This window comes from Schistocerca piceifrons, chromosome 2, assembly GCF_021461385.2.
Source record: "Schistocerca piceifrons isolate TAMUIC-IGC-003096 chromosome 2, iqSchPice1.1, whole genome shotgun sequence".
NCBI lineage: Eukaryota > Metazoa > Arthropoda > Insecta > Orthoptera > Acrididae > Schistocerca > Schistocerca piceifrons.
Window position 1 is genome coordinate 631,400,674 of NC_060139.1, and position 15,016 is coordinate 631,415,689.

The following is a 15,016-nucleotide window of genomic DNA, read 5'->3' on the forward strand; positions in this document are numbered from 1 at the left end:
GACCATAATCATTTTGGAATCCTTTTCACATGAATCACCTGAGTACAGATGACAGCTTCCCCCCACTCCCCTCTCCCCTGCGATGTTGGGGATTAGAATATACCCACAACCATTCCTTGCCTGTTGTAAGGGACAACTAATAGGAGTCCTCATATTTGGTCACTTATTTACCTTGGTATTTTTACTATGTTCTGGACTTTCTTTCTCCTACCACTCACCTTTTTTGGCTTTTTGAATTCTGCTCCCCATTTTAGGTTTGAACCCCAAATTTCCAATTTTTACGGAAGTGAAGGCTGTTTGGGGAAGGACGCCTTACTGTGGTGCATTAACTGTCTCCTGTACACTGTTCTCTCTCACACTTACCTGTAAAGTGGATGTACCATTGCACCTGAAATACATCCCAGTGGCCAGACTGTTGTGATGGGGTTGTCATGTACCCTCTCGGTGGTAGCCCCCTGACCATGCAAGGATTGCACTGCTGTTGCCTGAGATGCAACCTACCTGTGTCTGCCAATTAGTAGGTACCTATCCACTTTGGGGTATCAAGGACTCCAGGCAACAGCTACTGGTGCCAGGTGGTCTTTGCCTTGGTTGGGCGGCACCCACAGGAAGAGCCTCCAATAATTGGAGTGAGTGGCATGGCGGCAGATGATCCGCAACCAATGGATCAGAGTTAATGGTGGCTGTCTCAACAGTCGAGAAGAGTGATTTTAATGCAGAAGTTTACAATCCTGGGCATATCTGTGTTAGACTGTGCCTCAAGACGAGAGTCAGGTAAGGAGAAATAGAAGTGGACAGTTCACCAAGTTCTTAATTTGTTCCTGAACTGACAGCGAATCTTTCGCTAAAATGAAGCCATTGTTTTTCATAGAAAATATTGAAGATTGGTTTGGGGAGGTTGCTGCAAAAGGGGGAAGATGAGAAATGGATCTTTGCTGGTCAAAACATTGCACGCCAACCATTCACGTACACTTCAGGCTGTGTTAAGATAGGAGATATGCTAGCCACAATTTCTCCTCGTTACAAGATCAATAGTGTTAAAAGTGTTATCTTCCATTGGGACCTAACGCTACTAACTGATCAAGAACTGCGAACTAATCTGGCACGGCATGGAGTCCATTCTGTTTGCAGCATCCAGAGGTGATCAAAACATAAGAGTGGACATTGGAGCATTTATCCTAGCCTTCGAAGGCAACGTTTTGCCTGACAAGGTTAGGGCTGCGGTTTATGAGCTGTTTTAGGTGCCAAAGGTTCAAACACATGTCCTCCCACTGTTCTAATGAGGCTATCTGTAGACCATGTGGTCAGGCATCCCATGAGGGCAGCCCTTCTGACAAACCCCCTAAGTGTGTTAACTGTCTGAAACTGCACCCTCCTCATTCACTGCAGTGCTCAGTGTTCAAGAGGGGGAAGGAAATTAAAAACTATAAAACACTTGACTGCCTGTCCTGTCAAGATGCAAAGAAAAAGTTTGAAAGAATTCTTCCGACTGATATGGCCTCAAATTTTGCGACTTTTATCACAGTCCATACCTCACAAGATGACAAGACCTCCCATGACATCTCCTATCCGTGATTCCAGGGCCTGGCCTGTGGTTGGGGGAGGGAGTGTCAGCTCTCTCACCCCCTGCACCTATAGTCCGGTGGTTCCCACACCATTGGTGCAGCCAGAGGTACCTAGTCATTCTCTGGTGTCGTCAGGGTTGAGGGCATCTGTCAAGGTGCCCTCCGTCTCAAGACAAGGCCCACAGCCACAGGCTGCGGGCCAACGACAAGTACAGTCCTCTTCACTTCTGGAAAAAAAAAATGGGGACATCTTCACAGAAACCAAAGCATCACTAGGATAAGAAGGATAAGCAGAAAGATAAACTACTGTCTAAGGCTTTGGATGTTCCGCTCCCTATCCCTGCAAAGGTCAAGCCTGTGCGTATGACAGATCACACAATTAAATGATTAATGGAAAATCTCATATAAAGATGTGAAACAAATACTAACAAAGAGATAGAGGGGCTGGCCAGTACTTACCTCAGCTCAGTACAGCCGATGTTGTTGTTGTTGTGGTCTTCAGTCCTGAGACTGGTTTGATGCAGCTCTCCATGCCACTCTATCCTGTGCAAGCTTTTTCATCTCCCAGTACCTACTGCAACCTACATCCTTCTGAATCTGCTTAGTGTATTCATCTCTTGGTCTCCCTCTACGATTTTTACCCTCCACGCTGCCCTCCAATACTAAATTGGTGATCCCTTGATGCCTCAGAACATGTCCTACCAACCGATCCCTTCTTCTGGTCAAGTTGTGCCACAAACTTCTCTTCTCCCCAATCCTATTCAATACTTCCTCATTAGTTATGTGATCTACCCATCTAATCTTCAGCATTCTTCTGTAGCACCACATTTCGAAACCTTCTATTCTCTTCTTGTCCAAACTATTTATCGTCCATGTTTCACTTCCATACATGGCTACACTCCATGCGAATACTTTCAGAAATGACTTCCTGACACTTAAATCAATACTGGATGTTAACAAATTTCTCTTCTTCAGAAACGCTTTCCTTGCCATTGCCAGCCTACATTTTATATCCTCTCTACTTCGACCATCATCAGTTATTTTGCTCCCCAAATAGCAAAACTCCTTTACTACTTTAAGTGCCTCATTTCCTAATCTAATTCCCTCAGCATCACCCGACTTAATTAGACTACATTCCATTATCCTTGTTTTGCTTTTGTTGATGTTCATCCTATATCCTCCTTTCAAGACACTGTCCATTCCATTCAACTGCTCTTCCAAGTCCTTTGCTGTCTCTGACAGAATTACAATGTCATCGGCGAACCTCAAAGTTTTTATTTCTTCTCCATGAATTTCAATACCTACCCCGAATTTTTCTTTTGTTTCCTTTACTGCTTGCTCAATATACAGATTGAACAATATCGGGGAGAGGCTACAACCCTGTCTTACTCCCTTCCCAACCACTGCTTCCCTTTCATGTCCCTCGACTCTTATAACTGCAATCTGGTTTCTGTACAAATTGTAAATAGCCTTTCGCTCCCTGTATCTTACCCTTGCCACCTTTAGAATTTGAAAGAGAGTATTCCAGTCAACATTGTCAAAAGCTTTCTCTAAGTCTACAAATGCTAGAAACGTAGGTTTGCCTTTCCTTAATCTTTCTTCTAAGATAAGTCGTAAGGTCAGTATTGCCTCACGTGTTCCAGTGTTTCTACGGAATCCAAACTGATCTTCCCCGAGGTTGGCTTCTACTAGTTTTTCCATTCGTCTGTAAAGAATTCGTGTCAGTATTTTGCAGCTGTGACTTATTACGCTGATAGTTCGGTAATTTTCACATCTGTCAACACCTGCTTTCTTTGGGATTGGAATTATTATATTCTTCTTGAAGTCTGAGGGTATTTCGCCTGTTTCATACATCTTGCTCACCAGATGGTAGAGTTTTGTCAGGACTGGCTCTCCCACGGCCTTCAGTAGTTCCAATGGAATATTGTCTACTCCGGGGGCCTTGTTTCGACTCAGGTCTTTCAGTGCTCTGTCAAACTCTTCACGCAGTATCGTATCTCCCATTTCATCTTCATCTACATCCTCTTCCATTTCCATAATATTGTCCTCAAGTACATCGCCCTTGTATAGACCCTCTATATACTCCTTCCACCTTTCTGCTTTCCCTTCTTTGCTTAGAACTGGGTTTCCATCTGAGCTCTTGATATTCATACCAGTCGTTCTCTTATCTCCAAAGGTCTCTTTAATTTTCCTGTAGGCGGTATCTACCTTACCCCTAGTGAGATAGGCCTCTACATCCTTACATTTGTCCTCTAGCCATCCCTGCTTAGCCATTTTGCACTTCCTGTCGATCTCATTTTTGAGACGTTTGTATTGCTTTTTGCCTGTTTCACTTACTGCATTTTTATATTTTCTCCTTTCATCAATTAAATTCAATATTTCTTCTGTTACCCAAGGATTTCTACTAGCCCTCGTCTTTTTACCTACTTGATCCTCTGCTGCCTTCACTACTTCATCCCTCAAAGCTACCCATTCTTCTTCTACTGTATTTATTTCCCCCATTCCTGTCAATTGCTCCCTTATGCTCTCCCTGAATCTCTGTACAACCTCTGGTTCTTTCAGTTTATCCAGGTCCCATCTCCTTAAATTCCCACCTTTTTGCAGTTTCTTCAGTTTTAATCTACAGGTCATAACCAATAGATTGTGGTCAGAGTCCACATCTGCCCCTGGAAATGTCTTACAATTTAAAACCTGGTTCCTAAATCTCTGTCTTACCATTATATAATCTATCTGAAACCTTTTAGTATCTCCAGGGTTCTTCCATGTATACAACCTTCTTTCATGATTCTTAAACCAAGTGTTAGTTATGATTATGTTGTGCTCTGTGCAAAATTCTACCAGACGGCTTCCTCTTTCATTTCTGTCCCCCAATCCATATTCACCTACTATGTTTCCTTCTCTCCCTTTTCCTACACTCGAATTCCAGTCACCCATGACTATTAAATTTTTGTCTCCCTTCACAATCTGAATAATTTCTTTTATTTCATCATACATTTCTTCAATTTCTTCGTCATCTGCAGAGCTAGTTGGCATATAAACTTGTACTACTGTAGTAGGTGTGGGCTTCGTATCTATCTTGGCCACAATAATGCGTTCACTATGCTGTTTGTAGTAGCTTACCCGCATTCCTATTTTCCTATTCATTATTAAACCTACTCCTGCATTACCCCTATTTGATTTTGTGTTTATAACCCTGTAGTCACCTGACCAGAAGTCTTGTTCCTCCTGCCACCGAACTTCACTAATTCCCACTATATCTAACTTCAACCTATCCGTTTCCCTTTTTAAATTTTCTAACCTACCTGCCCGATTAAGGGATCTGACATTCCACGCTCCGATCCGTAGAACGCCAGTTTTCTTTCTCCTGATAACGACATCCTCTTGAGTAGTCCCCGCCCGGAGATCCGAATGGGGGACTATTTTACCTCCGGAATATTTTACCCAAGAGGACGCCATCATCATGTAATCATACAGTAAAGCTGCATGCCCTCGGGAAAAATTACGGCTGTAGTTTCCCCTTGCTTTCAGCCGTTCGCAGTACCAGCACAGCAAGGCCGTTTTGGTTATTGTTACAAGGCCAGATCAGTCAATCATCCAGACTGTTGCCCTTGCAACTACTGAAAAGGCTGCTGCCCCTCTTCAGGAACCACACGTTTGTCTGGCCTCTCAACAGATACCCCTCCGTTGTGGTTGCACCTACGGTACGGCTATCTGTATCGCTGAGGCACGCAAGCCTCCCCACCAACGGCAAGGTCCATGGTTCATGGGGGGTACAGCCGATAGATACACAAAAAAAAGCAGAACCGAAAATTTACGTTCTTAGCTTTCGGAACAAGTGTTCCTTCATCAGGGAGGAGAGAGGGGAAAGAAAGGGAAGAAGGGAAAGTGGATTCAGTTACTCACAACCCAGGTTATGAAGCAACAGGGAAAGGAAAACGGGGAGGGTAGCAAGGATGGAGGCATGGTTGTCAGAGGGAAGCCAAAGATATTCTACTGTAAGTACTGTGCCAGCTTCAAACCAAAGAGGATGCATACAGAAGTAAAGAGGTATATAGTATAAAGATAAACACAACTATGTAGGATGAGATATAAGATGAACATCAACAAAAGCAAAACAAGGATAATGGAATGTAGTCAAATTAAGTCGGGTGATGCTGAGGGAATTAGATTAGGAAATGAGACACTTAAAGTAGTAAAGGAGTTTTGCTATTTAGGGAGTAAAATAACCGATGATGGTCGAAGTAGAGAGGATATAAAATGTAGACTGGCAATGGCAAGGAAAGCGTTTCTCAAGAAGAGAAATTTGTTAACATCGAGTATAGATTTAAGTGTCAGGAAGTCGTTTCTGAAAGTATTTGTATGGAGTGTAGCCATGTATGGAAATGAAACATGGACGATAACCAGTTTGGACAAGAAGAGAATAGAAGGTTTCGAAATGTGGTGCTACAGAAGAATGCTGAAGATAAGGTGGGTAGATCACGTAACTAATGAGGAGGTATTGAATAGGATTGGGGAGAAGAGAAGTTTGTGGCACAACTTGACTAGAAGAAGGGATCGGTTGGTAGGACATGTTTTGAGGCATCAAGGGATCACAAATTTAGCATTGGAGGGCAGCGTGGAGGGTAAAAATAGTAGAGGGAGACCAAGAGATCAATACACTAAGCAGATTCAGAAGGATGTAGGTTGCAGTAGGTACTGGGAGATGAAGAAGCTTGCACAGGATAGAATAGCATGGAGAGCTGCATCAAACCAGTCTCAGGACTGAAGACCACAACAACAACTACTCCAAATCCAGTATCATGTCAGAGACACTCTCCCCCCTATTTCTCGAAAACACAAACTGTTCTGCTCTTCTCTGAACTTTCTCGATGTACTCCATTAATCCTATATGGTAAGGATCCCACACCACGCAGCAGTAGTTCAAAACAGTATGGACAATCTCATAAGTATATCTGTTGAATCTTCTAAGTGTTCTACCAGTAAAACGCAGCCTTTGTATTGCCTTCCCCACATTTCGTATGTGTTCTTTCCAATTTAAGTTGCTCATAATACCTCTGTAACATCCTTGTTAAACCCTACAATATTCCCAGACTACCTTCTCTACCCAGTGGTTCCTACCCCTGTAACTGACCCCGCTGCAAAACCTGCCCCATGCATCCCCCCACAACCACCTACTCCAGCCCCGCTACTGGTAAAACACACACAATTCAAGGCAGGGCCACCAAGGCAGGGCCACGTGTGAAACTACACATGCCATTTATCAGCTGACAAGCCTGCACTGCACAGCCTTTTAAATTGTTATGACAACAATTAAACTGGCTGAGCGCATGAACGGACACAGACGAACTGTACGCCTAGGAGACGTCCAACACCCAGTAGCGGAGCATGCCCTCCAGCATAATTCTAGGGCCCTAGGAACCTGCTACACCGTATGTGCCATTTGGCTTTTCCCACCCAACACCAGTCCCTCTGAACTGCGGAGATGGGAACTTGCACTCCAACACATCATTTCATCCCGCCATCCCCCTGGTCTGAACCTACATTAAACAACCTCACTCCCATTTACTCTTCAGTCTTCTCCTCTTTCCCTTTCCTCTTTAGCCTTTCACGCATCTTTTTGTCCTACATAGTTGTGTTTATCTTTATACTATATACCTCTTTACTTCTGTATGCATCCTCTTTGGTTTGACGCTGGCACAGTACTTACAGTAGAATATCTTTGGCTTCCCCCTGACAACCATGCCTCCATCCTTGCTACCCTCCCTGTTTTCCTTTCCCTGTTGCTTCATAACCTGGGTTGTGAGTAACTGAATCCACTTTCCCTTCTTCCCTTTCTTTCCCCCCTCTCCTCCCTGATGAAGGAACACTTGTTCCGAAAGCTAGGAACGTAAATTTTCGGTTCTGTTTTTTGTGTATCTATCGGCTGTACTGAGCTGAGGTAAGTACTGGCCAGCCCCTCTATCTCTTTGTTAGTATTTAGATCACACAATTAGTTGGACAATGAACTAGTAGTGAAGTAATTGCACCCATCTTTATGATTCACCAGTTTTGCCGACCTGGCTCCAACGGTTCTTCAGTGGAACTGCAATGGCCACTGCCGTCATCTGATCAAACTCCATCATTTAATGGCTACTTACTCTGTAATTAGCATAGCACTTCAGGAAACATGGTTTCGGCAACCCACCTCGCTACTCTGAAAAACAACAAAGCCTATTGTACCAATTTTGTTAATGTCAAGAGTGTCTTGTGGGGTCTGTACTCTCATATTTTCTGATGCTTCAAGTGAACAGGTGCCCCTTACTACTGCACTACAGCCTGTGGCCGTTGGCATGTACCTGTCTGTGCGAACATATGTAATTTAATGTAATGTAAGAAGGACTTCTCCAAGCTGTTAGTGAAACAGCTACCTCCCACCTTCCTCTTGTTGGGGTACTTTAATGCCCATAATCCGCTATGCGACGGTGACACTGTCTCACAGAGGCTGAAAACTAGAACAGCTCCTTTCAGAATTGGATTTCTGCCTGCTCAACTCTGGAACCCATTTCATTGTGGCCCAAGGAACATAATCAACTATTGATTTCACAGTTTGCAATTCGAGTATCTTACCCCTGATTCATGGCAATCTCGGTGACAATGAGCATTTACCTATCATTCTCTCTTTCTCCGGTCACAGATGTCTGGAACATGCTTCACATTGGTTGCTTTAGAAAGCTGACTGCAGTCTTTCTCCTCTGCAGCCACTTTTGCAGCCAGTCTTGTCATGGATATTGACAGTATGGTACAGGATACCATTGATACTATGAGTCACGTTGCAGCGGCAACAATAGTGCTCTCCTCCAGCTCCCCCAATGACCGCCGCTGCCATGGTGGTTTGAAGACATAGCCACAGCTGTCAGGGAACGCTCGGGGTACTTCAGCAGCACAAGTGCCATCCCTCTGTGGATAATTTAATAGCATTCAAGAGACTGCAGCTGAAAATGCGGTTTTTAATAAAAAAAGAAAAAGAAGCAGGAGTGTTGGGAGCAATACTTATCATCTATGCAATCCCACACCCGATCTTTCCAAGTATGAACTACACTCCGCAGCAATCCACCTCCTGCAGCAATTCCTGACATCCTTGTCACTGGTAATATCAGCACTGGTCCCATGGTACTTGTCGAGTGTTGTGCAGCACTTTGCTGAAGTGTCCGCTTGCAGTCATTACCATCCTCATTTCCAGACGTGTAAACAACTTACTGAGCACTGCCCTCTGTTTCTCCATGCACACAGCTCTCCATCAAACAACGTCCCATTTAGTGAATAGGGGCTTCACAGTGCTTTGGCAGTGTGTCAAGATACAGCCCCTGGACCTGACAAAATCCACAACCAAATGGTCAAACACCTTACCGACAGGATGAAACATGTTGAGCTTTTTGATTGTATTTCACAGGGAGGAGAATTTTCCTCTCAGTGGCGGGAAGTTGTTGTTGTTCCTGTCCTGAAACTGAGTTAAGGACCCACATATTTTAACTAACTACCGATCAATCTCTCTGACAAATCGACTGCGTGAACTATTTGAATGAATGGTCAGCTGCCATATTTGCTGGTGCCTGGAAGCTGGAGGGCATATATGACAATTTCAGAGTGGCTTTTGGGCCCACAATAGATAATCTGGTTCATCTGGAGTCTTCAGCATCCAAAGCATTCGCACACTGCCAACATCTGATAACTGTGTTCTTTGACCTACAGAAGGGATGTGATGCCACGTGGCAACATCACAGTCTATCTACACTGCATGTGTGGTGTTTCCAGCGTAGTTTACCCACTTTTATCCAGAATTTTCTACCTCTCTGACTTTTTCGGGCCTGGATAGGTTCGGCTCTCTCAATGGTATTGTAAATGCAGTGGCCCCCACAGTCTCTTCGTCGCTATGTGTGGATGATCTTTGTCTATACTACACCTCTGCATTGCTGCTCACCTTTGAGCACCATTTTCAGGGGCTGTCTGGAGCGTACATGACTGGGTCCTGTATCACAGCTGTTTATTTTCTCCTGCAAAATTAAGTTGTGCATTTTTGCCAACTCCAGATTATTTGCCAGCACCCAGAAATTTATCTTGGTGACCAGTTACTTGAAGTCATTGAAACTTTTCATTTCTTTGCTATTTTATTTGACAACAAGCTAGCTTACCTGGCACATGTCTGCTGGCTCAAGGTGCCTTGCATGAAGAAGCTAAATGCTCTCCATTCTCTGAGTAGCTCCTCGTGGGGCGTGAACTGTGTAGTTGCTCTGAGATTTTACAAACTGCCAATTTTATCCTGCTTGGATTATGGATGTATTACCTGTGGGTCGGCAGTACTGTCTGTACTGAGCTTGCTGGACCCTGTTCACCACACTGGCATGCAGCAAGCAACGAGGCATTCTGTAAAAGCCCTGTTGACAGCTTCCTGGCAGAAGCTAATGTCCCGCTGCTGCAGGTTAGATGACAGCAGCGTATGGCAAATTACACAATCACAATCTGTCAGGTGCCTACTTACCCTTGTCACTCAACTCTGTTAGTCAACCGACCGTTAAGACTGTTTGCGCATCACCCAAAACTCGTCAAACCAGCTGGGATCTGTCTCGATACTCTACCAAAGGACCTTCTGTACTCTGTATTCCTCGAGCTGCTTCTTGACACCTCCCATGGTCTGCTGCCTGTCCTGGGATAATGGATTGACCTCTTTTGTGGACGCAAGAAGAATGCTGAACCTACCCTTCTCTGAAACCTGTTTCCTTCAATCCTCCACGATTATTCTAATTCAGTGTGCATCTACAGGGATGGATCTAAGGTCAACGACAGGGTTGGTTACACTTTCGCACATTAAAGGAGACATGAGAAGCACACTCTGCCGAATGCCTACAGTGTATACACTACAAAGTTAGTTGTCATATCTCAGGCTTTGCGGTATGTCAAATCCCTGGCCACGACAAACTTTCTGATCTTTAAAAATTCCATGAGTTGCTTAATAGGCATATCCCTGTGCTACCTCAAAAAATATCTTCATTGCCAGCATTCAGGACCTTCTGGTTGATCTCCACAGCTGGACACTGAGCCACATAGGCATTCCAGGAAATGAACTCGCCAATCATCTATAAAGATGCAACTACATGAGATTATCTGGACGTCAGAATACCAGGCACCAACTTATGATTACAACTTCAGTGCAATATTTTGAGGCTCTGGGAACTGCAATAGCAGGCTACTATGACCCAAAAGACAGTGATTAAAGGGTCCACTGAGGTGTGGCATACATCTTTCCAAGCCTCTTCGAAAGATGCCATTGTGTTGTGCTGACTATGCATCGCCCATAAAAGGTTGGCAACTCCATGGAGCGCTGTGTGCGCAACAACCATATATGTTAAATTAAAAGGAAGGTCAGCGTTGGCCGTAATATTGATGTTTTATTGATAGCAGAATCGATTTTCGATCACATAGTGATCATCTTTAGTGCTGTACAAATTACTCAGACACTGGTATTAAGTTATCAATAACCTAAACTGTGAAGCGATCATCCGGTCATTAATGTGTGTGTTCTGCTTCTATAGTCTTGCCAATTGTTGTACTATACCTTGATTGTAGGATATGAGTCATGTGGTAAGAATATATTACTGTCACAACTAAATGTGATGAACAGCGAGAGCAGGTGGGCTGCTGCATAGACCTCTCATAGAAATGAAAGCACAAATAAAGGGGTATGAACTATGTTTCAACAAAGGAATTCAAGAGTCAAAAGTTCAAAAATGGAATGTAAGGGTCATAACATGCGGTGCTTGTGAAAAACAAATAGGAGTTAGGTATGTCTAGAGGTCCCTTCCTTACACCCAGCTGTTGCAGATGGGCTTTACAGCAACACAGACACAAATTTAAATGCAGCGAGCGGACACCTCAATGACCGCATGATCAGTTCATAATTTTGTGGAGAGAAAAAGGGGAAGGCATGAGGGAGATTTGAACATGGATCTCCCCCCCCTTTGCTGTCCAACATTGTAACCACATAACCACTATGCTGTGGCTATTCAAGGTCGATTGATGTTGCACATCTTGAGCTTAGACCATTTACTGTTTCAATTTTGCTTCTTTTTTCACAGTTCAGTAACCTTCTGCCTATTTCAATTCTTGATTTATATTCAGTTTTTGATGGACTGTCCACAGAGTTGTCTTACCACTAACTCTGAGTAGGGTGCAATGGGAAGTTTCCCTTATTAGAAGTAAGAATGACATTTTGTTCAATAGATTATGTAAAACACTTAAAAACAACAAATATATGCATTTTTTGTGATAAGATGATAACATGTTGTATGGGGAATAAAAGCAGAAATTATCTATTTGAATGGTCATATTATATCCAGTCACTCTCCCTTTCCTAAGCAGTAATCAGCAGCAGCAAGGACAGAGCCAAGTGGTGCAGGGACAAGTGATATTGACTCCGATGCCCACTCAGCAGACACAGCAGCAGCAGCAGCAACAGCAGCAAGCTGTACATAGTAGTGGTACTGGGGAGACATCAGTACCCACTTCCAGTCACACAGAATATATGCCTGCCACAAGCACCGCGATGCCTATTGCCACAGCAAGCAGCAGTAGCAGCAGTGGACAACAGACAGTGCGCCAGGCGACTGTTACACCAACAATCACTGGTCTCAGCTCTGCTGAGTCTTCAGAGGTATTTACTAATGCCAGTATTATTTGTGATTATTGGGAGCTAGAATTGAGCATCACAATCATGGCAAGTTACTTACCTTTATAGCAGTGTCAGTATTTAATCCAGTAATTAGTGGTGATTTTATTTCTTCAATTCAGTTTCAATGTTCTGTTTATCAGCAGCTTACACAGTTACTTCTGCACATGCAATGACTTTAAGTGGACTAACTTATGTGGCATGCCAGCATGGTGTAACAGTATATGTGAAAAGGAAATTACTGTACTACCCGTAATTTGTACATAAGAATAGTATTACCCAGTACTTACAAATACACAGCATGGAGACATACACACACTTCAACCATAATGAACATTTCAGACAGTAATTCATTTTAAACTTGTCCCCCCAAACTGAATAAGTGTAAGTGCTGCCAAGCTCTACTCTTTTGTAAACGTTAATGGCAGTGTGGTGCTTCAATTGTCACATTTATGGTAGCACTGCTCAGGGACACCACACCAAACCAGTACTCCAGATTTCTAATTTCACTACTGATGAATTGATGATTTACAGCTTTTAGTTTTTGCCACATATCTCTGCCTTTTGTAGCAAGTATCTGATGGTAGCACCTCACAGTGTACATATGTGCCATGTAAGGTCAGCCTTATTTTGCTTTGCACTTAAACACCAGGCCATTCATATAAACTGTGAACAGCAGCATCCGTATTACAATTATCTGGAGATAAGCCAGATGTTTCTTTAACTCCTGGTGATGCCTCACCATGAAGAACAATATATTCAGTTCTGTACTCAAAGAATTCTTCAATACAGTCACATATCGGTTCTGCTATTCCATATGCACTTAGTTTGTTTACTATTCAATTGGAATTGGGCAGAACTGTATCGAAGGCTTTCCATAATTAGAAAAATGTGTCATCAACTTGAGTTCCTCTATATATTGTTTCCTGGATCTCGTGAATGAACATAGCAAACTGGGTTTCATGCTATCGGTATTTGCAGCAATAATGTTGACTTCCACAAAAGGACTGTTGTGTTAGTAAAATTTGTGTATAGTTCTGTGTATTGGTCTTTCAATCCTACTTTTATATTGGAATGACCTGTGCTTATTCCAATCACACAGCTCTCCACAATTTTCCTGCCACCTGCAGTAAACTAATACAGGAAGAGAGCTAGTGCCTCTGCATATTCAACAAAGTGTCAAACAGGCATCTTGTTCTGTGGCCTTTCCTTTCCTTAGTTGCTAGAGCTGTTTCAAATTCTCTCTCATGTATTTCTATGTCTTATCTTTTTTGTGTCTGTGAGATCAAATGTGGGTAGTATGCTTTGCTGTTCATAAATGAAGCTGCTTTGGAAGACAGAATTCAGTATTTCAGCCTTAATATCACATTTAATGAGCATTTGAATATACAGTGAAACCCTCATTTTTATTTTCCTACATTTTATGTTTTTTTTCCATACATTTTTGTTGGTCCTAACAGGAGTCCTATTCTCTTAACCCCTCAAGCCGGTAGTTTCCGGGCGCATGCCTAGCCTACTGGCAGTAGTTTATATGGCTGCCTGGCCCCAGAATGCAGTGTTTCAGTGAAATTGCTCTAGGATGGGAATTACTTGTTCAAATGTTACCAAAATTTCAGGAATTGGTATTAATACATATTTATTACGATTAAAACATACATTGTCACTTAAAATGAATTTTGAGTGTGGTATATTTTGAAACAATCTTCAAAACAGTCCTACACCACAGTCCTTGCACCAGAATGATGTTTCCTTACATTTCCCTGTCTTCTTGCAGCAGACTGCACATCTCTTTGTAGGCTTACTCTTCTTCTCTGTGGGTGAGATCTTCTCAATAAAATGTCTTGCTGTGATCTGTTCAGGCACAGGAGTTTTTGAAGGTCGCCCACATCAAGGTGAAGTTACATTCTTCCCGTGAATTTCCAGCAATTGTGTTATGAGCAAAAGCCTGAAATTTAGATGCGTTTCTTCCGTTGTTTTTTTTTTGCTAGCATTGTAAACAATAAAAGCATTGTGCACTGCAACATTCATCAGCCTTCTAAACATTTTCATATACCACTTCACACCTTTCTTCCTTTCCATGAGAAAAGGTTGTAGTTTCTGATCCTTCAAATCTACACTACCCGTAAAACTATTGTACTGTTTTATGCATTGAGGCTTTCTTATCTCGTTGCCCCTTTTGGTTGCCGTAACAACTGCATCATTATGAAATGTAGAAATAAAGGCAACCTGCTTTTTATCCATCCATTTCATTACCATTACGCTGTGTGAATGATATGCTACGAGTTCACGTTTCTTGAGTTTTGCATGTCTCAAGGCACCAGGTATATTCTTCCAATTCAGTTGAAGTGTGCCAGCTACATTCATACCTCTTTCCTTCAGGAAGTGGCACAAAAGGACACTATTATAACAATTGTCCATCCAGAGCATATGGCCTAAGTTGAAAAGAGGATCAACAAGCTTCACTACAATCTGACTGGTTTTCATGGCATCTGCAGAAAGAAATTTCGTTTCTATTTCTGTGGAACTTCCTGCATAAATAATAAATTACCATAAATAACCTGTGGAAGATTCGCAGATCTCATAGGACTTTATGCCAAACTTCGCTGATTTTAGAGGCAGATATGTTTTTATTGCCAGCCTTCCTTTCCGTAATGTTGGAGATTCATCAACAGAAATGTTTTCTCCCATGTTGTATGTATTTCTAAATGTATCATTCAAGTGCTGAATGACAGAACCCAACTTGAACAATCTC

At 42.7% G+C, this 15,016-nt stretch overlaps 1 protein-coding gene across 2 annotated transcripts in view; it reads left to right on the forward strand.

Moving 5' to 3' along the window:
- LOC124777687 (nucleoprotein TPR-like) overlaps nt 1-15,016 on the forward strand; it is a 291,125-nt gene that overhangs the window by 188,197 nt on the left and 87,912 nt on the right. For both annotated transcript variants that reach the window (XM_047253163.1, XM_047253164.1), the window contains exon 26: nt 11,958-12,249. In XM_047253163.1, coding sequence (XP_047109119.1) covers nt 11,958-12,249 — 292 coding nt within the window. The remainder of the gene's footprint in view (nt 1-11,957; nt 12,250-15,016) is intronic.